Source organism: Camelus ferus, chromosome 20 (assembly GCF_009834535.1).
Source record: "Camelus ferus isolate YT-003-E chromosome 20, BCGSAC_Cfer_1.0, whole genome shotgun sequence".
Lineage (NCBI taxonomy): Eukaryota > Metazoa > Chordata > Mammalia > Artiodactyla > Camelidae > Camelus > Camelus ferus.
In genome coordinates, this window is record NC_045715.1 from 18373700 (window position 1) to 18398964 (window position 25265).

Consider the following 25265-nt stretch of genomic DNA (forward strand, 5'->3'; position numbering starts at 1 on the left):
ATTAAAGCAAGTTCCAGATAAGTATTTGGGGAGCTGTGTTGAAAGTCTGTGAAGGCTTCTGGAACCAGAGATGAAATTAAATCCTGAAGTAGGTTTTAAAACAGAATTAATTTATAAACACCCTAAAACACCTACAGTGAGCCATCAAAATAAATAACCATCCCTTTGTATCTCATCTGCAGGGATTGGTTCCAGGAAGCCCTGCAGATACCAAAATCTGAGGCTGATCAAGTTGGCCCTTCCTATGTTCATATGTATCCCATATGATAATATGAGATGAAATGAGAGGGTTGTGTCAGCTGTACCATACAACTTCAGAAGGTCCAAGGAAAACTCTCTTCAAGCTTCAAATCATTGATATAGAAGGATTCCAGCCCTTATTGGCAATACACAATGTTTACTAAGTTAAAAACATAAACAAACAAACCAATGTCCTCCACTGCCTGATAAAACAAGGAGAAATGAAAGTGTCGTTCACTTCATTGGTTCATCCAGCTCTGAGTTCTGTTTCTGGTCTCTTATATACTCTGTACTAGTGAACAAAGACATAGTCTGAGAGATTCTTGCCTTTGCATATTGAGGGAAGTCCAGGCCTGTCAGAGCTTGGGTAAGAGTTGAATTGGGAGGAATGAGTGCAAGAAAGGTCATATCAGAGAAAGGAGTACCCAATCATTGATATAAACAAGAGTTTCTGTATTATTCTATTATTGTGATTCTTTTTTGGTCAATATTTTTATTGAGGTATCATTGACATATGACATTATATTAGTTTCAGGTATAAAAGGTAATGATTCAATATTTGTACATATTGCAAAATGATCACTACAGTAAGTCTAGTTAACATCCATCACCATACATTGTTACATTTTTCTCCTTGGGTTGAGAATTTTAAGATCTATTCTCTTAGCAACTTTCAAATATGCAATACAGTATTATTAACTATGCTCACCATGCTGTATCTTACATCCTCATGTCTTATTTTCATCATATATTCATCCATTGATGGACACTTAGGTTGTTTCCATGCCTTGGCTATTGTAAACAATGTTGCAGTGAACATAAGGGTACACACATCTTTTTGACTTAGTGTTCTTTTTTTCTTGGATAATTACCCAGAAGTGGAATTGCTGGATCATATGGTAGTTCTGTTTTAAACTTTCTGAGGAACATTCCGTGATGGCTGCATTAATTTGTATTCCTACCAACAATGTACAAGTGTTCCCTTTTCTTCACATCCTCAACAACACTTGTTATTTCTTGTCTTTTTGATAATAGCCATTCTAACAGATGTGAGGTTATACTTCATTTTGGTTTTGATTTGCATTTCCCTTATGACTAGTGATGTTGAGCATCTTTTCCTGTACCTATTGGCCATCTGTATGCCTTCTTTGGGAAAATGTCCATTAGATCCTCTTCCTATTATAAAATGGGATTGTTTGGTTTTTTGCTATTTAGTTGTATGAGTTCTTTATATATTTTGGATATTAACCCCTTATCAGATAAACAGTTTGGAAATATTTTCTCCCTTTTCATATTGTTGATGGTTTCCTTTGCTGTGCAAAAGGTTTTTAGTTTGGTGTAGTACCACTTGTTTATTTTTCCTTTGATTGCCTCTATTATTGTGATTCTTAGCATAAAGTAAAATCATCCATAGAATTTATAAAATATAATTATGAGAGAGTGACAGATAAGAATTAATAGAAATACATGTAGAAAAATATCTTTATGCCCTAAAGGATAGAAAAGAACTTAAAAATAACTTAAAGGCATAAACTGTAAAGCAAAATATTGGTATATTTTACTTCATCCAAATCAAAGATATGTTCAATGAAGGCCACAATAGAAGCATAGATAGACAGGTATGACAAAAGTAGAAGATATTTGGAACATTTAAAAATGACAACTTAATTTATATTATCTAATAAGAAGCCATGAAAATCAGTAAATTCAGAAAGGCCAGAAGGGTCTCCACTGGCCCATAAAGGGATCAAACCCATGACCTTGGCATTATTAGCACTACACTCCAACCAATTGAGCTAACCAACTACCCTGCATGTATGGCTCTTCACATGAAATAGTAAAAATTTCATATTCTTATGCCTGTTTAACACCAAATGCTATTCCAACAAATTGGACAACCTAGAAGAAATAGATTCTGAGAAACCTACAACCTATCAAGACTGAATCGTGATGAAATGGAAAATCTGAATAGACCCATTTCTACCAAGATTGAATCAATAATTAAAAACCTCTCAACAAAGGTCTGGAGACAGAAGGCTTCACCGATAAATTCTTCCCAACATTCAAAGAAGAATTAAGATCAGTCCTCAAACTCATCCAAAAAGTTGTAGAGGGGGAAACTCTTCTAAACACATTTTACCAGGCCAGCATTACCCTAATACCAAACCAAGAGAAGGATGCCACAGAAACAAACAAACAAAAAAAATCACAGGCAAGTATCCCAGGTAAACATAGATGCAAAAGTTCTCAACAAAATATTAACAAACCAAATGCATCAAAGGGATCATACACCATAATCAAGTGGGATTTAGTCTAGGGATGCAATGCTGGTTCAACATCTACAAATCAGTCAGTGTGATACACCACATTAACAAAATTGAGGATAAAAAAATCATAAGATCATCTCAATAGATTCAGCAAAACCATTTGACAAATTCAACGTCCGTTTATGATAAAATGGATATAGAGGAAACATACCTCAACATAATAAAGGCCACATATGACAAGCTCACAGCTAAAATCATACTCATTGATAAAAAGCTGAAAGCTTTTCATTTAAGATCAGGAACAAGACAGCAATGTCCACTCTCCCCACTTTTATTCAACATAGTATTGGGAGTCCCAGCTAGAGTAATTAGACAAGAAAAAGAAATAAAATCATCAAAATTGGAAAGGAAAAAATAAAACTGTCACCATTTGTAGATGACATAATATTATATATAGAAATATATATAGATATTACATATAGAAAACCCTGAAGACTCCATCAAAAAATTGTTACAACTAATAAATAAATAATGTAAAATTACAGGATACCAAATCAATACACAAAAATCAGTTGCATTTCTTTACACTAATAACAAGCTATCAGAAAGAGAAATTAAGAAAACAATCTCATTTACAATTGTATCAAAAAATAAAATTCCTAGGAATGAATTTAACCAAGGAGGTGAAAGATCTGTATATTGAAAACTATAAGAAATTAATAAAAAGAAATTGTAGAAGACATAAATAAATGGAAAGATATTCTGTGTTCATGGATTAGAAGAATTAATATTGTTTAAAAATATCCATACTACCCAAATCAATCTACAGATTCAATTCAATCCCTATCAAAACTTCAATGGCTTTTTCCACAGAAATAGAACAAGCCATCCTAAAATTTGTATGCAACCATGAAACACCCCAAATAACAAAAGCAATCGTGAGAAAGAAAAATAAAGGTGGAGGCATCATGCTTCCTGATTTCAAACTCTAACCCTAAGCTATAGTAATTAAAATAGTATGGTATTGGCAGAAAAACAGATACGTACATCAATGAAACAGAATAGAGATCTTAGGGACAAATCTGCATGTAAATGGTCAACTAACTTATGACAAAGCAGGCAAGAATATACAATAGAATCTCTTCAGTAAATGGTGAGGAAGCCAGACAGCCACATGCAAAAGAATGTAAGTAGACCACTGCCTTACACTATACAAAAAAATTAACTCAAAATAATTAGAGATTTGAATGTAAGACCTAAAACCATACAAATCCTAGAAGAAAACATAAATAATAAGCTTCTTGACATAGGTCTTGGTGATGACTTTTTTTGAATCTGTCACCAAAAGGAAAAGAAACAAAAACAAAAATAAACAAGTGAGACTACATCAAACTGAAAATCTTCTGCACAGCAAAGGAAACCATCAACAAAATAAGAAAGTGACGTATGGAATGGGAAAAAAATATTTGCAAACTATATATCTGATAAGGGGCCAATATGTAAAATATAAAAAGAATCCATGCAACTCAATAGTGAAAAATCAAACAATCCCATTTTGCAATGGGCAGAGGATCTGACCAGACATTTTTCCAAAGAAGACATAAGTATGGCCAACAGATACATGAAAAGATGCTCAACATCCCTAGTCATCAGGAAAATTCAAGTCAAAACCAAAATGAGATATAACCTCACACCTATTAAAATAGCTATTATCAAAAAGACAGGAAATAACAAGTGTTGCTGAGGATGTGGAGAAAAGGGAACACTTGTACACAGTTGGTAGGAATACAAATTGATGCAGCCACCATGCAAAACAGTACGGAAGTTCATCAGAAGGTTAAAAACAGAATTACCATATGATTCAGCAATCCCACTTCTAGGTATTTATCCAAGAAAATGAAAACACTAAGTCGAAAAGATGTTTGCACCCCTATGTTCATTGCAGCATTATTTACACTAGCCAAGACATGGAAACAACCTAGGTGTCCATCAGTGGATGAATGGATATAGAAAATGAGATATAGATAGAGATATATAGTGCAATATATATGTAAAGTGTACATACATAATACAGAAAACGTGATATATGGTGTAATATTATATACAGCCATAAGAAAGAATGAAGTCTTGCCATTTATGACAACATGGATGGAACTTGAGGGCATTCTGCTAAGTGAAATAAGTCAGACAGAGAAAGAAAAATACTGTATGATGTCACCTACACGTGGAAAAAAACAATAACAAAACAAACAGACTGGGGGGCAGGATATAGGTCAGTGGTAGAGTGCATGTCTAGCATTCACAAGGGTCTAAGTTCAATCGCCAGCACCTCTATCAAAAAAAAAAAAAGTAAATAAATAAACCTACACTCCCCACCAACAAAAAATTAAAATAAAATAAATACTTTAAAACAAACAAAAAAGCTCGTAGATAGAGAGAACGAATTTTTTTAAACGAGGAAATCTTTCTTCTTTTTTCAAAGGAGACTTTTTTGTTTAGCCAATTTTAACTACGACCAAGTAACATTGTTTCTTCAAGTTTTTCTTCATGCTCCATTTCCCCTTTCTGAACTCCAGCAAAAAGAAAAAGATAAGGCGAAAACTTGGTCTCCAGATGAAACAAACTTCACTGCTCAGGTAGAAAACAAGACTTTCTCAAACTTGACGACTCTGCCCTGAGAAAACACAGAGGAACATTCACAAGAGTCTTCCTTCTTTCTACCACAGAAAGGATCTGGAAGAAGGTTTTCAGTTTAACTTCCAAATAGACAGATTATGAAATAGACCCTCCAGCAGGAATAGCTGGTGGATTTGGTCCCAGCTCCTCTTCAGACCAGGAAAGAAGGAAATCTCTGCAGATCTGCCTTGTGGGTTTCTAAGGACTAGGAGATGCCCATTTTCTGTGCTCCACCGAGAACGTCCAGCAGTGTGAATATTTGCTGCTTGGATTTGCCATTTTATGATAATTAACTGCCTGTTTCTTTTCTCCTCCTGAGGGTGAAAACTGCTGTCTTCATTCCTCTGGTACCCCTGGTGCCCACACAGAGTGGCAGGTTCTCAGTAACTTAATTTAATGAATGATGAAAAGGTGCACAGAAAGTCCTTTCTGCTAAATATAGTCTTTGAGCACGAGAATCCTCCAGGTGTTTATCAAATGACATCAGAAGCTTCAATTTTTCTTCTTTTCAGAAAGTTATTTTCAAAAGAAATCAATTCACCTCCTAATTGGGGTGGGGGGGTGGTGGACGGAGGGGGGATGATGGAGGAAGATGCTCTTCAAATAACTCTGAGATGTCTGTTGGCCAAAAAGGACTTTCCCTCCTAGTTCCCATTTCTCTAGCTCCAGGAAGGATTCCAAGGACTTCCTTCACAGTTAGGCTCCTTTCTCATCTCTTCCTATCTGGGCGCACCTCAGGTTCCTGGCACTCAGTCACTGCACCTACCCAGGCCCCCGCCCCACAACGCAGTCAAAAGATTCTCAAATTTAGCAAGTTTGGCATGCAATTCTTTGCAGATGCGAAACACACAAGGACCTCAATGAAAAGCCGGTTTAGCAGGTGCAGATGTGAGATCCAGGACAGGCAGCTCTTCCTCCTGGACAATTTCCCAGCAACTCTGCGTCCCACTCAGCTGGAGTTTTGTGGCCATGTAGGTCAAGGTCATTTCAAGTGGAAAGAGGGATCCCGACCAATTCTGGAGTGACATTGGCACCTGTGAAAGCTCTAGATTCTCAGGCCACTTTCAAATTCTTTGATTTCTATTCTGAAGACAAAAAGTGTACCCCTCAGCTGGCCGCCAAGCCCTTGGTCTGAGATGCCTCAGCAACTATGTAGACTTCCAAGCGATGGAGGAAAGGATGTGTTGGAATACCTGGTCTGAGCAGGACTTCTTAACATTGGGTTTGGAGGCTGTTTCCAATAAAAATGAGATACAAACAAATGGTGAAGAATGAACAGAAGTTGGTCATTTTATCCTTAGCTAAGCTGAGGCTTCAACCTGCAAATTTTGTTATTCATAGCATAGCCTTCCCCCAAATCTTAGAACTATGTACCCCAGGCACATTTTTTGAAAACTAATTTATTTTTATCCTAAGATTAAGCAGTTGCTTTTCTTTGTATTATAATCATTGATAATTTAAAAATGAAACTGCTGCATCACTCGAATATATTGATCACAAATTTTGAATAATCTGATATGATCACTATTTATGAAAAATAAATGTATGAACAAGTAATTCTTTATAGCCTTTAATCTTATGTTATTTTTTCTTCTTGAACTTCACTTTCCCAAAAAGACATCATAATATCAAATAATTTTATACCTGAAATTATTTTACAGTTCCTATATCTTACTTTACTGTAACAAAAAACAATATATATGAACACTACAGTTACTTTGTGGGAGGACGTAAGATTCTAGTTTTTACTAGTTTCTCTGTACTGAATTATCATTTAAAATATTATTTATACACAAATAATCATAACAGCAGAAATACAATGAATTAGAAACTAAGGAGTAAATTAAAGGTAAAAATAATGGAATGCTTATCTAAATGATTTTGGTCTTTTAAAATTAATTCATATAATCATGGATAAATGTGCGTGTTGCCATGATAAGTCAAGTTTCAGTATTAATTTTATGCCTAGTTTATGACTACTGAGAAAATGTGTTTTAATATAAAATAAAATGAAAATAGATCAGGTTTTGCTATACAAGTGTATCACGGTTACTTAACACTTTCTGAGTTGTTTGCAAAAAAAAAGAATCACATATATTTCGGATTCTAATATATTTGATGACTAGATTCTCCCTTAATTTATTTAAAGCAAATAATTGAAAGCATCCTGACTTGCTAAAAGTTAATTACCTAGCTATCACAATAGTTTAATTATCTTAACCATTTCCCAGCCTTTCCATTTATTCCTGTGTTGGAGCCTGGAGCTTGTTGCACTTTGAGTTGATAATCCTTGGTCAGATTTGAGAAGAGTGAGAGGAAAGTGTTTCTTTTGGAGTATGAAAAAAAGGTCATTGAGAAATGCACATCTTGATATCAGAAATATTCTCAGACAGGTCAGTTTTAGATAAAATCCATATGGTGGTTGATGACTAGAAAACTGATCACCTGAGGCTGACTGGCTTCTTGCACTTTTGAAGGTCCTCCTGTGTCCTCAAGAGTGGGATTACCCTGGTTTGATCACTGCTGCATTAGATCACTGAAACCCACTCCCTGAAAAGTGAAAGGAGTAGGCATGCACCACCTGATGGAAGAAATGTTCATGTAGTGAGGTATGGGGAAATTGTTCTGGCTTATACATTATTTGCCTTGAACTTTATGCTAGCCAGAATGACTTGTGGCCTATCAAACATACCTTGAACATCTGCTTTAACCATTAAATAAAAGGGTGCATTATCCAGAAGTAAAAAAATGTCCATTTTGAAAATAGAGATAAAGCTAAGAGGCTTCTGTGATATTCCAAGTCAGAGATGAAGGTGGCTCAGAAGAAGGTGATAGCACTGGAGGTGGTAAGAAGACGTCAGATTCTGGATAACGTTTTAGAGTAAAACCAGCAACATTGGTTGATGGATTATTCATTCACACAACAAACATTTATTGATTGTCTACTGTGTACACTGTTGTAGCAACCAGGCATTTAACAATGAACGGAAGAGATGAAAATCAAGAGCCCCATGGTGCTTCCTTTCTAGTCTGGGAAACAGATGATGAATCATGTAAGTAAAATATGTATAATATTTCTAATAGTGGTAAGTGCTATGAAGAAGAGTAAAGAATAAAGGAGACCTACAGGTTTGATAAATTTTAAAAAGATGATCACAGAAGACCTTTCTGGCCTTTGAGTAGAGATATCTTTCAGAGAGAGAGACTGAAGTAGAAGATTGAAAGGGAGATTGAGAGGGGAGGCTGAGGAACAAAGAGAGAGAGTCTGAGTATTGGGACAACTGAGGGGGACTGAAGATATGCGGAGGGGCAGAGAGAGGAAGGCTGGGAGTAAGGGGGCAAAAGAAATTCCTGAAGCAGAGAGAGGTACAGATTAAAGGATGGAGAAGGGAGACTGAGGACCAGAGGGAAGGGAGATTAAGGGGTAAGAGAGGGAAAAATCAGAAGCAGCCAGAGAAGTAATTGGATATCCAGGGGCCACATCAGCAGACCTCTATGCACAGACTCTGGCGTCCCTGCCCCGCTTCACTGGTTCCTACAGAAGCCTGACCTGTCCCAAGACAGGTATCTGAAAAGAAATCTGAGTTCCTGATGAAAGACTATAAATTTAAAGGCCAGCCCAGGGGACATTAGATAAAGTTCTCAGTGACTGAGAGCCCTTGCACAGAGGACTGGAGAGCATGACCATCAGACGTATCCTATGGCTGGGTCCTCTGCTCCTGGCTTCCCTCTGGGGGTCCTCAGCTCCAGGTAGGAGGCTCATTAGGGTCAGGCGGGGCTCCTAACGAGGCCTGGCCTGACTCCTTCCCCTCCGTGTCCCACAGCCTCCCTCCTTAGGCGCCTAGGTGAGCACATTCAGCAGTTTCAGGAGCGCTCTGGACTGGGCCTGAGCCTGGGCCCGAGTCCTGTGGCCTTCCCAAAAGAAGGGTGGCTGCAGCAGCCACTGGACCCCTTCAATGCATCTGACAGACGATTCTTCCTGCAGGTGAGGCCAGGAGAGGGGTGTCAACTGCCTACCTAGCCCCCTCCTCAGTCTCCCTACTCTGCCCTTCAGTCTCTGCTTTCTGTTCCTGCCTCTACACCTCTGTCTCCCCAGCTCTCTGCCCCACAGTCTCATCCCTTGTGGCCCTTTAGTCTAATCCCTCTGTTTCTTGGATTTGCCCTTTATCCCCTAGTCTCCCTTCTCTTTCCTAGCCTCCCACTTTTTTCATCCCTCAGGTCCTGTCCTTCAGTTTTTCCTTTTCTCTGTCATTCACTCTCACTCTCTCGCTGCCCCTCAATACCCCCTTCTCCCTGTCCTTCAAATGAAACACTAAACCCATCACTGGGTCTCAATATGGACCATAAATTTGGACCAGCTTTGGAACCAGACCTGGCTCACAATAGGCACTTGAAGATATCTATTGAATGAACGATAAAATTAATAATTTTTCATGCCAACTCTATCAGTCTCAAAAGGTCATTTCACATAGGTCCTATTCCTGAATGCCTCTGCATTTGTTACTTATTCTACAATTTTTATTTCAGTATATAGCAACTACTTACCATGTGCCAGCCACTATCCTTGACCTTGGGGATATAAAAGTGAAAGTTGGCAAAAATATCTGCTCTTGTAGATCTTATCTTCTAGATAAGGAGACAAACAGGAGAAAAATGAACACATAAGTAAATAAGCCTATTTCAGACAATACTAAGTACATAAAGATCCATTAGAGAGAGAGACTGGAATGAACAGGGAATAAAGAATAGGACAGAACTCTCACAACCCCATTTTTTCTTCCCCATCCCACCTCCTAGCGGTATTGGTTCAACGACCAACATCGGGCCAGCCAGGATGGACCTGTATTCCTGCTCCTGGGGGGAGAGGGCAGCCTTGGGCCTGGCTCAGTGATGAGAGGTAAGAAGCAAGGGTGGGGAAAGACATAGCTGGGAAGCTGGTGGGGGCCAGGAAGGGAGGTTGCATATTGCAGTGCTGTGAGACTCAAGGGTTGCATTTATCTCACATCCCCTCCTTCATATTCTTCACAGGGCACCCTGCAACCCTGGCCCCAGTCTGGGGGGCCCTGGTGATAAGCCTGGAACATAGATTTTATGGCCTGAGTATACCTGCTGGAGGATTGGACATGGCCCAGCTTCGTTTCTTGTCCAGCCGCCATGCGTGAGTCGGACTAGGGAAAGTGTTTAGGGTCATGGGACTGAGGATGTCTGTGTCTTAGCATCTCTGCATTTGTGTCTCTCTCCTCTGTTGCCCAAAGTTGCAGAGTCTCTGGTTCCATGGTCTCTTCTCTTTCTTTCACTCTAATTATTTCTCTCTCCATCTCTGAGTCTCTCTCCCTCCTTATCTTTTTCTTTCTCTTACACTATGTTCTTATCACTTGCTGTCTCACTATGGCGTACTGGTCCAGACCACAAGCATCTCTTACCTGGATGACACAGCCTCCTCACTGGTCTCCCTATTTCTGCCCTTGACCCCTATAGTCTATTCTCCAAATGAAGCCAGAGTGATCATTAGATCATAAACCATATCACCACTCTCTTGGCTCAAATCCCTCACACAGTGGCTACAGTGGCTACAAAGTCTGATTGGCTCTGGCTCCCTAGTTAACTCTCCCACCTCCTCTTTCCCACACTCTGTGGGCTCCAGCTACACTGAGGTCCTTGCTGCTCTCCAGACTTATAGGCACGTTGGTGCCTTGAATCTTTGATCTCTTTCCTCTGCAAGGAGTGGGCTCCCCCTAGATATTTGTATGGCTCCTTCTCTCACTTCCTTCAGTGCACCCTATTCCAGTTACCAACCTTTACTGTTTCCTTCCCCACCTCATCTGTTTTATTGTTCCCCAAAGGATTTATCTCTCCCTTTCCTACTTGGTGTATCTCTCTGTATCTGTCTGTAATCAGTCGCTTTCCCTTTCTCTGTCTCACTCTTGTCTCCATCTCTCTGTGTGTTTGTCTACATTTCTTTGCCTCTATGTTCCTCTCTGTCTCTTAGTATTTTCACAAGCAAAATGGGTTTCTAACTGCAGTAGGATGGCACTAACTGCAAACAGTTTCGGAAATGTTAGGGAGGAGAGAGAGCATTTGGGATAAAAAAAGAGGATGTTAGACATACCCCCAATATCTCTATCTCTTTTTCTAAATATGTCTCCCCCTCCCCCAATAAAGTCTAACCTATTCAGCCTAGGTCCTCTCTTCCTAAGTAGCTCTTCTTGACTCTCTCCAATCCCTCCTATAGTTTAGGTTTCCACCTACACTGCCTTGGAAGTTTTCCTCTCCTATCTAGTCTGGAAGAGAAGGGTGGAGGCTTTCCAGATGGGTCTCCCTTGACCTAGGCACTCATGCAGAAATGAGTATGTGGGTATGGGGAGCCCTCAGAAATATTTCATGAAAAAAATAGTCTTAGTTTCTGGCCAGACTCCCTCTATTCTTGTCTCGGGATCCCCTTCTGTACAATGGGGGAATCTTCGGGGATTTCCAGCCATGAGGACTGACTCAGTCTTCCCTCTGACCATAGGCTGGCCGATGTGATCTCTGCCCGCCTCACACTCTCCCGCCTCTTCAACGTCTCCTCCTCCAGCCCCTGGATCTGCTTCGGAGGCTCCTATGCCGGCTCCCTGGCTGCCTGGGCTCGGCTGAAGGTCCCAGGACTCCTCTTGGGAAGGCTGGAGGGAGGGAACTCAGGGGTCCTCAACTTAAATAATAGGAATATCTGCCCACCACACTCCCTCCTCCCACACCGTTCTTTCCCCTAGAAGAGCTTTCTACAATCTGCCTTCACAAGAGTCCGGTGTATAGAGGGTAGGGACTTGCTTAAGACCACACAATGAGTAAGTGTCACAGGGGCAGGAAGACATGGGATCCCAGTCCCTAGCCCCCAGGTTGATAACTTCTCCTCCCTCAGTTTCCCCATCTCATTTTCGCTTCGGTCGCCTCTTCCGCCCCGGTGCGGGCCGTGCTGGATTTCTCCGAATATAATAACGTAAGGATGGCGGGAGACGGGTCCAGGGGGAAGAGGGCCTCAGTAGTGGAGTCACTTAATATTCTACTGCGGTCGGACTATAGGTGGTGTCCAGAAGCCTAATGAACACTGCGATTGGTGGATCCCCTGAGGTAGGAGGTGGGCGCCAGTCCGAGGGGTATAGGAAGAGATAGGAGGCCTTGAGGATGCGGGCAGGGGGAAAGGGTGAAGCCTGCAAGGTGGCGGCGTATGAGGGACTTGGGACCCGGAGAGGTGGGCGGATTTAGGAAGAAGGCAGGAGCTGAGGATGGATCCTGGTTCCTAGAAGGGCGGAGCCCAACGGGGCGGGGCTGAATGGGCGTGGCCAGAGGAGGGACGACCCTCTCAGTAGGCTGAGGCTCCGCGTGGGGCGGGGCCTGGGGGGACGTCCCGGGGCGAGAGCAGAGTTCTACAGCCCAGCCGGTGAATCCGACTTGGGAAAAGCGAGGAGCCCAGGGAGGATGCAGGTCATGGAAAGGGGTAGTCTGGGGCCCGGGTCCGAGTCTTCGCTGACCCAGCCTCTCCGCTCCCCGCAGTGCCGGGCGGCGGCGTCCGCAGCCTTCGCAGAGGTGAAGCGGCGTCTGCGCGCGGGCGGGGCGGCTCAGGCAGCGCTGCGGGCGGAGCTGGGCGCCTGTGGATCCCTGGGCCGCTCTGAGGACCAGGCGGAGCTTCTGGGGACTCTGCAGGCGCTGGTGGGAGGCGCGGTGCAGTACGATGGGCAGGTGGGAGCGCCGCTGAGTGTGCGACAGCTCTGCGGACTCCTCCTCGGGGACAGGGACAACTGCAGCAGCCCCGCTGCGCCCTACCGCGGACTTCGTCGGGCAGTGCAGGTGAGCACCCCTGAGCACCGCCAGGAGTCAGCAGACAAGAGTCCCTGTTCCACCTCCGCTGTGTGATCTTGGGCACGCGTAAGCCGTTTCTGAGTCTTAGTTTCCTCATCTGTAAAATGACATCTCACAGGGACCTCGTAGGGTCACGGAAAACTCTCAGCAGGGAGTCTGGCACACAGTATGCAAACGTTGGCGACTATGCTGGTTATCCGGTTTGCCTACTTTGTTCTGTTCTCTTCCTGGGGCCTGCAACAGAGTCTGTCACACACAGCAAGCGCTTAATTAGTATTTGTAGAGTGAATGAAAAACACTAGTCTTGGTGGCATAGTTCTCCTAGAGACTGGGACCCGCCAGCCTTGGAATCCACAGTCACATCCTAGCTGTCACTTTTCCAGCGCTGTCTGCACCAAGTGCTGTGCGGCATGCTTCACATTTATTATTTCATTGAATTCTCACAATAATTCTAGGAGGTAGGCACTACTATTATCCCTATTCACAGATGAGGAAACTGAGATCCAAGATACTATTACTTGCCCAAGATCTCACAGGTAAGAAGGTTCTAGTCATCTAGTACCTTAATCTCTAATCTACGGGGACCCAGGTCCCCACCACCACTGACCACTGACTCCCAGGAGAACTCAGGAACTCACTCTTCTGACTTCTGTCCTTTGACCTGTAGGGACCTATTCCTCCAGGCCCTGGCTTGCTGGGGGAAGGGGTGGAATGTATGTATGTATATGTATATATACATATATATGTATGTATATATGTATATTGTCCCCTAGGTTGTCACACGCAGCCTGGGCCAGAGGTGTTTAAGCTTTTCTCGAGCAGAGACAGTGACACAGTTGAGAGTCACAGAACCCCAAGTGTCCGGCGTGGGTGACCGGCAGTGGTTGTATCAGACCTGTACTGAGTTCGGCTACTGTGAGTGACTGGCCCAACCCTCACCCCCAAAACATACATTCTGTGCTATGCCCCAACAAGCCATCTCACAGGGGGTCTGGACTCATTTTCATTTTCATAGGACAACTGGGTCTTGTTTACCCTGCAGGTGTGGGACTGGAGGCGGGACAGCCATACTAGAGTGTGCGTGTATGTGTGGTCCTCACAAACCTTCTCACTCACATGCTTGGTCCTCGACAGGAGTGATCGGCCCTTCAATCTGCTCTTCATTTGTGTCCCTGTCCCAGGAATGGGTCTACCCTCTCCAGTTGCCAGGCTAGAAACACTTATCAGTGCTTTTCATGCCTCCTTCCCATCATCCACATAGGCTGTCAACCACTGAGTTTTGCCCACTCTTTCTTCTGGACAACTCTGAAGTTCACCCAATCCTTTTCTCTTCCCACCTCTGCCATCCTGGTGGAGGCCCTCACGCTCTCCTGCCTGGATCCCTGACCCAGCTTCTTCTCTGATCTCTAAACCTTCACGCATACAGAGCAACTTCCTCACAGGGTCCAGAGAGACCTTTATAAATATGACCTTGTCCTTCCTCTATTCAAAACTTTTCCACAGCTCCTCAGTGACCCTGGGGTAATAAAATACAGAATGCCCATTGAAATTTGAATTTCAGATAAACAACATTTTTTTTAGTATAACCATGTCCCCAGTATTCCATGGGACATACTTACACTAAAAAAAAATGCTTTTCTGTTTATCTGAAATTCAAATTTGACTGTGCATCCTGTATTTTTCTTTGCTAAATCTGGCTACCCTTCCCCAGAGTTAACTTAAAAAAATTTCCCATATCCCCTGAAAGCAGTGGAGATATGGTTTAAAGCAGAAATTTTGAAAATTCAAATTCTAACTTCATTTCATAGCTATGTGATCCTGGGCAAACTTCGGCGAGTGACTTAACCTCTCTATGCCTTAGTTTCTACATCTGTAAAATAAGAATAACAACAGTGTTTCTCTCATAAGGTTGTTTGAGGGTTAAGAGAGATAATATATGTAACATGCTAAGAATAATGCTTGTATACAGTAAGTGCTCCATAAATGCTTGCTCTTATTATTATAAGGCTCTACTATTTTGACCCCCTGATATACCAATCTTCTTAATACCTCAGGAACTTTGCTTGGATGCTTATCTTCTCCTCTGCATACAGTTTACTCATCTTCAATTCTCAACACAAAGTGCCCGCTTCTCAGGAAGCCTTACCTGATCTCTCAAGATAAGTCCACCTTCCTGCCTCCACCTCATCAGTTTTGTATTCTTCTTCTTAGCGTTTTCCATGGTCTCATCACCACACTCTTTATTGCCTATCTCCCTCTCTGGACTGTGAGTCCTGGACAGCAGAGCCTGGGCTGTTTTGGTTGCACTGTATTCCCAGTATATTGTTCAACATATATCTGAGTACAAGGTAGGTGCTCAAATAAATGGTGAAGGAAGGAATAAATTAATATGAGGCTGCGAAGTTAGATTTACCCTAAAAGCACAGGGAAGCTATGGATTTTAAGCAGGGGAGACATGATCTAATTTGTGCCTTAAGCACTCTGGGCTCTCTCTCTCTGTTTGCCTCAAACCTGCTAATTCCTTCAGGTCTTTCTTCTATTAATTGGTTTTATTAATCATTTTTTTCAATAGGATTGAACCCAGGACTTTTTGCATGCTAACCATGTGCTCTACCACTGAGCTATACCCACTCCTCTCCCCTTAAGTTCTTACCCTTACAGAATGCTGTCCCTGAGCCCATTATGCTCCCTCTGGGTTCCTCCACCCCCACCTCAAGCCTTCTTCCATCATAACCCTGATCATTCTAGGCCATCATTGTCTGGGAGTGAGTGTGTCTCTGAGGGGACTGTGAACTCGTTGAAGGTCTGGAGCTGTCTTGGTCATCACTGGGGAGAGTTCTGTCAATGACTATTAAAGAGGTAGGGGGCTGGCTATATATCCCACACTTATGGATACCTCTCTCCACAGATGTCACATGTGAGGACCCTGGATGCCCTTTCTCACAGCTCCCAGCACTGCCTTCCCAGCTAGACCTATGTGAGCAGGTGTTTGGGCTTTCCACTTCATCCATAGCCAAGGCTGTGGCCCAGACGAACTCCTACTATGGTGGCCAGACCCCAGGGGCCACCCAAGTGCTGTTTGTTAATGGTGAGCATGCCATCAGAACCTTACTCCTAAGTGTCTACCTAGCTCCAGCTCAACCCACCATTCTCTCCTTTCTTTCCAGGTGACACAGACCCCTGGCATGTGCTAAGTGTAACACAGGCTTTGGGACCCTCAGAGGCAGTCCTTCTCATCCCTAATGCCTCTCATTGCTTGGACATGGCACCTGAGAGGCCCTCAGATCCTCCCAGCCTCCTCCTAGCACGCCAGGTAAGAGAGAAAAAGCTCTGGGTGATTTGCATTGTTGTTTGCATACTAATTTGCATGTTCCTGATCTCTTCTAGTGCTGGGGTCTGACTTTCCAAATTCTCCCCACCTCTCCACAGAACATCTTCCAGCAGCTGCAGACCTGGCTCCAGCTGGCAAAGGAGAGCCAGGTTAGGAGTGGGGTCTAAGCCCCACACTCTCACCACTTCCTGTGTGGCCACCTTATTCCTGGGTTAGACATTTATTGAACAAGAGAAAGCAAGCGTGTTTTGGAAGAGGAAATTCTCAAAAATTGAGATTCAGCACCTGTTCTACACAGAACCGATTTGTTTCTGCAAACATCCTCATTCCCAACTAAAAGTGCTTTGTTTCAGACAGGGAGTTATGTAAATATAAGTGGATGGTTATTCTAATTGTGAATAGTGTCATTTAAATGTCAAATGTCGAAGAAATGTGGTTCTTTGTGCTCAGCTCCCCCCCTCCACCTCGCCCCTGCAAATCAGCTTCTCCATCAAACTCTGTTCAGTTCCTGAGATGGGCACCTTGCTGCAGGTTTCTCTCTGGACCTCAGACCCTGACCTGTCTCTGCTTCTCACTGATTCTCTCACTATGTGCCCTTCCGCCAGTCTCATCCTGTCTATTTTGTCTCTGTTTCTAATTGTCTTTCTGTCCCCTCCTGTTTCTTCATTCCTGTCTCTCTCTGTATCCTAGTCTGTTTCTGTTTATTTCTCTGAGTCTATGTCTCTGTCCCTGTCTCTCAGTCAGTGTTTCTCTACTCTTCTTTAGCTTGATCTGCCCTTAGTTACCTCCACTGCTCTATTTCTGTCTCTCATTTTTGGTCTCTGTGTCCCTTTATAAAGTCACTTTCTCTCTCTCTCTCTGACTGTAAAATTTCCCTCTTTTCAGACTTTCCCTGTCTCTCCTCCATTATCTTCTTAATCTCTCTGTCTCCCTGAGGCTCTGTCTATTTCTGTCTTTTATGCTGTTTCTTGCTGTCTCTAGTTTTCTTCCTGTCACTTAATCTTTGTCCTTCTCTGTCTGTCTTTTAGTTTTCCTCCTAAACCTTTCACTCACTAACTTTTCCCAGAATTAAATGTCCCTTTCTGGCACTTCCAGCTTCCATCCGTAGGGTTTTAGGGTTCTGGCCAAGCCTTCCTGATGAGGACACTCTCTGGTTCTGGGAAGTTGGACGCAGTCCCAGGGGTGCCTGCTTAGCCTGCTTTAGCACTGCCGACGGTACCCTGTTCACCACTCTGAACAGCAGCCACCAGGATCAGGAAGTAGCAAGTCAGGGGGACTGAGCACCCCTGGAAAGCTGGGAAATGAAAGAGAAGTAAAGGCAAGTCAGGACAGGGGGGTTGGTAAAAGAAGACATAAAGCCCATTCTGTGAGGAAGTCACTCCCTGCCTTTCTTGACTCCAAACACTCTGGAGTAACTTTTTTCTTCTTCTGAGGGTTAACTCTAGCCCTACGCACCAGATGCTACCCTGTACCACTTACTGCTCTTAGCCACGGCCCCTCATGCTGAGGTCTAACCTCGGTGTTTCCCTTTCTATATTTAGCATGTGCACCATAGTCTGATTCATCGTGGGTGCTTGGTGAAAGAATGAAGTCTACCTTCAACTCTTCACATTCTCTTGGTTTCCACCTACTTTGCTGGGTGCCTCTTCTCTCAATCTCTTTTGCAAACTTCTTTTCAGCTTGATATCCGAACGGGTCGGGGTTTGGTGCTGGGCTACTTTCTCTTCTCAAGCTTTCTCAGAGCTTCAGAGCTGCTCAGAGCTGGAGGAAAAAATTACCATCACACTCATCTCACATCATACTCAGAACAATATAAGATGAGTCATAGATCTAAATGTAAAGCTAAAACAATATAGTACCAGGAAAAAACAGGAAAATTCTTTATGACCTTGCAGTAGGCAAATATTTCTCAAAGAGAAAAAATAGCATAAGTATATGAAAAAATACATCAGACAATATCATAATTAAAACTTCTGCATAATAAAAAATCTTCTGCTTATAAAAAGACATAATTAATAAATGGAAAGGCTAGCAAAAGACTGAAGGAAAACATGCACAATGCATATAACTGACAAAGGATTTATATCCAGGTTATTTAAAGAACTCCTAGAAATCAATAACAAAAAGACAAGCCACTAAAAAAAATGGGCAAAACCCATGCATAAACATTTCAATGAAAGAAATACATGAATGGCAAATAAGCACATGAAAAAGATGCCTAACCTGTTTAGTCATTAGAGAAATACAAAAACCATAATGAAATACTACTTCACATCCAATTGAGCTAGAAGCAAAAAAAAAAAAAAAAAAAAAAAAAAAAAACCAGACAAAAACTCCTAACAAGTTTGAATGATGAAGATGTAGAAAGAACATCCCATTATTGGTGGTGGGAATGTAAAATTTTAAAACCACTTACATACACACACACACCCTTTATAACTCAGCATTCCCTCTCTTGGATATTTGGAGAAATTGGTTTTTTTGTTTGTTTGTTTGTTTTCATTCAATCTTCTAAAGAAGAAGGTATGTATCATCCCGTGGTTGGTTAGCCCAGTTGGTTAGAGCATGGTGCTAATAACACCAAGCTTGTGGGCTGATCCCCTTATGGGCCAGGCTGTATGAAGTGTGTTTTTGTTACATTTATAACACAGATCAAGGTTTTCCCAGTCTCGGGGTGCAACATGATCTCTTAATTAGTCTCTTGGAGACAAGACTCTTGCTGAGAATTAAAAAAAACTTGAACACACGTCTGTGATTTCCCCAAAGGTTTAGGTCCTGTTTTGACCCCCCTCTACGGGGCGAAAGGACAGCAGTGAGTGGCCTGGTATGGGAAATAGAATTGCTTTTGGCATATTTTTTCCCCACTGGGTGACTGATTCTTGCAAAGAAACTGACCTTATTGAATTATTTTTGTCTAAAAATAAATAAAATCATCCACACTTTCTACACTTCTACACTTGGATCTTAACTGGTTCAGTGAGAGATGAAACAAAAATTTTTAAATAACGTGTGAAAAAAAATTTAATGTCAACACAGTAGGAATGAAACAGCTTCATTTTAAATACTCTGAAGACTGATTTGACATGTAGGTGACTCGTTTAAAAAACATTTAATTTGAGGTAAGAAATATATTCACATGTATCAAAGTTCAAATATATAATTTGATACAGTGAAAAGTCCCTTTCTCTCTTATAAATCATCCATCCAGTGATCATTTCCAACTTCTAGAGATAAATTCTATGTATAGTTGCTTATGTATCCTTTCCAATTTTCTTTATAGAAACAACTATTTATATAATTTCTTGTTTTTTCTTTTCATGAGAGAGTCTGAATATTTACACATCGTACTGCAACTTGCCTTCATCACCTAACAATATAATGTGGAATCTCTGTTTTATCAGTGTTTAGAGAGCTTCCCAAAAGCACTTTCAATATTGTACACACTTGACAAAATCAGAGCATATTTTTCAAAGCAGTTGGCATATTCTGCAGAAGTTGAATCTGAAATGTTCTGTTTGTATCAGTGAGGCAGGGAATGTGCACGAAAAACCAGGCTTTGTGAACTGGAAAGCAGGAGGAAAGATGACACCCAGTCATTAGTTATTAGTAATTAGTAAATTAGTTATTAAAAAATTACCAATGTTGGTTTCCTAGTTTTAACAAATGTACCATGGTAAGGTAAGAAGCTAATATTAAAGGAAACTAGATAATGAGTATAAGGAAATTCTCTGTATTGTCTTCGAACTTTTCTAAAATTACTCCAAAATAAAAAATTGATTTTAAAGGTTATAATAAGAAACATGTCTCTTTTGCCACCATTATCTCAGTGTTGAGCCAAATGCCTGGTTTGCTCTAGGTCCATGATAGGTAGTTGTTAAACACTGAAGGAATGTGATTGATGTCTTATTTTGGTGAGGAACATGGCAGAGATGTTTACATGGTTATCTGTGCCAGATGATGTATGTTTGTCATGCAGAATATTCTCCTAGAGGCCCATTCTCACACTGAAGTGCAAGCCAGACCAATGAGATTTCTCTCATCCTATAAAAGACATCTGAAATAGAGCTATATGGTTTACATTGTACCTGAAGTTCAGTGGGTTTCTCTCACAAAGTTTCAATTCATACCCAAAATGTCTTCTTTCTTATCTGGTCCTAAAATGGTTCCATTTCTGTCAATAAACATCTTAACATCTCTTTGTTACATCTTGCCCCGTAAAACTGAGCTTATGTATCTATCACACAGTGGTTCCATTATAAAATCCAAGTTTTTCAGAAGGAACAGTGTGCCAGTTCAAAGTTCTTTGTTGAGCTTCACAGAGATCAGGCTTCTCTTAGGCAATATTAATCACCGCTTCTTTTTTATTCTTGAAGAGTTCATAAATTCCTTTTGGGGTTGGGGTGTGTGTGTAAGTGTGCTTTTTAAAGATTTAAACATCTCTGATTTGCCTAACTGCAGGTGGTCCCTAGTTTATCTTAGTCTTCCCATCAATACACATAATACCTGATACTAAAAGTACAATAGGAGGGGTGTTTTTCATTGGGCTGAAAATTTTAAATCTTATGGAAGTATTTGATTACAATGAAGGAGTTCTTCAAATAGAGATGAATGGAAAATGTGACCTACCTTTACAGAAGTACTTGAGAAGCTACAGTTGTTGAAATATACAACAGAAAGAAACAAAATTGTCTGTTACTGCAAGAGATATAGGCAATTTCCTTACACTGTTCTCTATCAGCTGAGGAAGCAATACTATTTATCTTGCCTAAGATATAACATGCTAGGAGGAGTCTTGTAGATTGAAACTTTAAAAAAAAATAATAATAAAGTACTGCAAATCTTGATCTTAAGTTTCATCTTGGCAAAATCAGACTTAGATGTCACCCTTACTAATCTTTTGGGCTTTTCTTCTCCTACTTACCCTCTTCAGCTAAATCAGCTTTTTCTTCTTCACAATTTCTGGCCCTCCTGTGTTGGCACCCAGAGGGAGCATGACTCAGAGCGTTAGAAGAGCGAAAAACTTCACAAGCCTGGCTTGTCTGGCGGCCGCTGCTCCTGCCCAAGTATTTTAAATACATTTCATGTGCTAACAGCAAATTGCCACTCTTCACAAATACCAGAAAAGGGACAATTTCACGTGGGATAAATAGCAACAGTTTAGTGTCCAAGGGAAGGATACTACCAGTATTTGAAAGCCTCTATTTTGCCAAGTGATTTACATGTCATTTCAGTTAAGCCAACCAATAAACTTCATTGCTTTAGTCAACATGACTGATAAGCACCATCATCTCCTTACTGCAGATTTGAAACCGAGAAATACCTTCCATATGAAGTTGTAAAAACTCCTGGAAGTGAAATGGTTTGGCTACATATCTAAAGGGTCCAGAAGGTCAGAAAGGATTTCTCTCTTAGCACAGCGTGTAAACTGCTGTACACCTTCCACCTGAGAAAAAGTAAAAGAACTGGATAAAATCATGAGTACTTGTCCTGAGAGTCTTCCATTGATCAAAAATTCTTAAGAACTGCATTGTTGACAGAAAAGTGAAATCTCCCTCAAATAATGTGCGAATTAGCCCATTGCACTAAGTTGGCTCTGTGGCTTAGTTGGTGAAAGCGCCTGTCTAGTAAACAGGAGATCCTGGGTTCAAATCCCAGCAGGGCCTATTAGGATAACACTTTTTAAAAAGTCGGAGTAATAACCAAAGTATCCCAAGAACTGGAACTCTCAGAATAATAGCCTGTGAAGCCAAAGTATCTGTATTTTCTCTGACATTATGAGATGAGCATTAGAATTTCCTGAGAAATGAGGTGAGCATTAGAATTGCTTCTTGGTCTTCTCTGTGCCTTTTAGATCAGATCTCAGACACTTGACAGTCAGGTTTTGTATGATCTCAGGATTCATTATTTTTGCCACCTAGAACTTTATCATAATTGGAATGTTGTAAACATTTGATTTTCTTGAATGGTGCATTGAATGATTAAGCTCTCCACTCTGATTCCCCCAATTTTGCAAGTAAATAGCTTTTTGGTCAACTGAATAGCACCTAAGAGCCATACTTCCCAAAATTTTGTGAGCTATTTATTGAATGACCTGGTGATTCATTACAATGAGGGTTTTAAATTACAACATCTGCATTGGGGCTTTAAAGTTAGCATTTCTTCAAGCTCCCAGGTGAATGAGGTCTACACTAGTGTTACATGGACCATACTGTGTAAAGCAAAGCTTGTGACTCAATGATCTAGTTTCAATGGGTGTGCTTTTGAGTTCTGAACTTTCATATGCTTAAAGCTGTTTTCCACAATCGTTAGTTAATGTGCAGTTGTTTTTACTCATTTGCGTTTAGTCAAGTCTAATTCAAAAGAAATGAAAGAACAAGGGAAAAGTTCTACTGTAAATTAAAGTGTAAATCAAGTAGTATTACAACTGTTCCCTCCTTTTTATGTGATACTGGATTCTAGACTATACCACAAATTTTAGGAGGAAAACTATAATTGTATCTTAAAACAATTAAAAGAATAATTAATAAAAAGCTACATAAAATCCTTTTTGAAAAAAAGGTGTACGCAAACTGAATTTTAAAAGTACTGTTTCTGTATCAACTAAAAGTCAATTTTCAAAAAATTACTTTTGATCTGAAAAATCCTGGTGTATTTACTCATTACATAACTTAACAGAATAAAAATAAAGTTGGAAAAATACATTAAACCTTGAGACTTAGGATTGTCTTCTATGCTATATTTCTTTTGACATGGTAGGAAATATTATGAACTGTTTATTATTCTCCAAAATGCTCTCCTCCCCACTCTCAGTAATGTACACAACATTTCTCAAGCAGTGAGTTACTTTCAAGTAGTTCCCTGCTTCTCCCCTTAATAATCTAACAGGCTGATTTCTCATTTTGTGAGCCATTCGGGAGGGCTGCAATGTGTCAGAATACTTGTTTCATAGGTCACGTGGGGTGGAATGCTGACTACCATTAGCAACCAAAGTGAAACACAGTAATATGAACTACTGTTGGGAAGGGTGGATGTTTCATTACACTATTCTCTACAGATTGATTCCCAAACAAAACCTGTAAACTCACAGATGTGTCTTTACGAAAGTGTCTTACCCATAATGAAAATCCCATTTCTCTACCCACTAAAGTTAATGGACGCTCATTACTCCTAATTTCCATTTCATCTCACGTGGTCCCTGACCTTCCTTCAAAGACAAGCTGCCCCTCCTTTAAACTCCCCTGGTCGTGCCCTGTGATTCTTTTGAGCAGCCCCTAGACCTGCCCAGTATTTTCCTGGGTGCTTTCTCCTACTGAATCACCTTACTTTCTGAGACTGAGTTCTATTCATGTTAGCATTCCTTCCAGCATATATTTCATCAATGTTTGTGTATTGGTAAGTGGGATCAAGACAGCGAAAGGTGGAAATGTAGAATGGAAATGCTGAAACACTGAGGGAAAAAAAGTTACAAGTGTTCACACCAAGTTCTAAACTGGGGAATCTTTCTTTACAAAAGAGGCAAAAACACAGACCTCTACATACAGAATTCACATGGAAAGGACCGCTGTTGCAGACCTGCATGATCCTTGGTGGCCATGGCCATCAGAGTTTATTCCCTGTAATCGTACCCTCTTCTCCTTCTTCATAATGTTCTTTGATGTTGACTCTGCCATTACAATTCCACACTGAAACTGATCCCAGTCAAATTTCCACATCAAACTAGAAATGTGCAACCCACGATGATTGTAGCATTTGGCTTCTGAAGCCTTATATTAAACACATGCCAAAAAGTCTCACATATCTGGGCACTGACATTAGCATTATGATTCTACCACAGAAACACTACCCCCTCAAATAGATGCTGGAGTTGTTCCTTCCTTCGCCAGTCGTGCCTGCATCTCCCACAACTTTCTCATAGAATAACATGCTGGAAACTAACTAATCACTTCCAAATCCACCAGGCTTGCCCGCCCTTCAATCTCAGTATTTCAGTCTCCTGTTGTAGGCCACATAGGCACTTACCCCTCAGCACACCTCAAAATGGACTGCTTAGCTTGCCTGCTAAGTGTACTTACTACTTTCTAATGTTCTATCCCACTGAGGAAACAGGGCTTAAACTTGACTCCAGTTACCTCCTCAACTGTCAACTTAAAATCAATGGACGATTTTTGCCTGTAGTGTCTGTGGAATTTTCTTCCCCACTATCTACTGTGGGAGCTCTAATTTGAGCCCCAACTATCTCTTCCTCGTAGAGCCTTTTCCTCGTTCCTGTGTTTTCACTGTTGGCTCCCTAAATTCCTTATCTGTGCAGTAGCCAAAGGGGTCTTTAGCTTGAAACGAAAACTGTCCTTTCTCTTCTTCAAACGTTCCCGACTCTCCACATCACATGACAGTAGAGTGTGAAGCGGAAGGCCCTGGCAGTTTGGTGGTTTCAGGGCTCTGTGTGTTCTGTCCCGTCTCCTACGATGAGAAAGAGAGATGGAAATCACAGTCACAGGGTAATAACGCGTAGTTCCTTGTAATCCAGTGCCCTGGGAGCCTGTTATGTTACCCTGCCAAAACTTAGGGAAGGAATGTGGACTCTGCTTTTGAGTTACGTTTGGTTATGGCATAGAGTTTCTATTTCGTTAAGGTGTTTCAGAGGAGGAAAAGAAATGCGCCGTGAAAGAAAATTCAGAATTATTAGACCTGGGGCCACCCTGGGAAACGAGCACGGCGATACTCTTCATATTGTTGAAGACGCATGTGTTGTTGTGTTTCCGTAGTGTAGTGGTCAGCACGTTCGCCTTACACGCGAAAGGTCCCCGGTTCGAAACCGGGCGGAAACAGTGCTTCCTGGGGATATTGTCCCTTTAGTGAGAAGCACACGTATTTCTTTCACACCTCGGGGTTCCAGGGGTTCCAGACTTCAAGATAAA

General features: G+C 41.3%; 1 protein-coding gene and 2 non-coding genes across 4 annotated transcripts in view; all 3 read left to right on the forward strand.

The window, feature by feature from the left end:
* PRSS16 (serine protease 16) overlaps window positions 1-25265 on the forward strand; it is a 55915-nt gene that overhangs the window by 28750 nt on the left and 1900 nt on the right. The window contains exons 2-13 of one of the 2 annotated variants that reach the window (XM_032463376.1): window positions 8147-8236; window positions 9008-9168; window positions 9981-10080; window positions 10212-10341; window positions 11695-11818; window positions 12082-12159; window positions 12243-12290; window positions 12714-13007; window positions 13793-13934; window positions 15928-16107; window positions 16187-16332; window positions 16449-16720. In XM_032463376.1, coding sequence (XP_032319267.1) covers window positions 8164-8236; window positions 9008-9168; window positions 9981-10080; window positions 10212-10341; window positions 11695-11818; window positions 12082-12159; window positions 12243-12290; window positions 12714-13007; window positions 13793-13934; window positions 15928-16107; window positions 16187-16332; window positions 16449-16517 — 1545 coding nt within the window. In that variant the 5' untranslated portion in view covers window positions 8147-8163 and the 3' untranslated portion in view covers window positions 16518-16720. Of the gene's footprint in view, window positions 1-8146; window positions 8237-9007; window positions 9169-9980; window positions 10081-10211; window positions 10342-11694; window positions 11819-11953; window positions 13008-13792; window positions 13935-15927; window positions 16108-16186; window positions 16333-16406; window positions 16721-25265 lie in introns of those variants that run through there. The other variant, XM_032463374.1, reaches the window with a different exon arrangement.
* Window positions 21940-22013, forward strand: TRNAT-AGU. Its single transcript has one exon. It is a non-coding gene; the product is annotated as a tRNA-Thr (tRNA).
* Window positions 25103-25175, forward strand: TRNAV-UAC. Its single transcript has one exon. It is a non-coding gene; the product is annotated as a tRNA-Val (tRNA).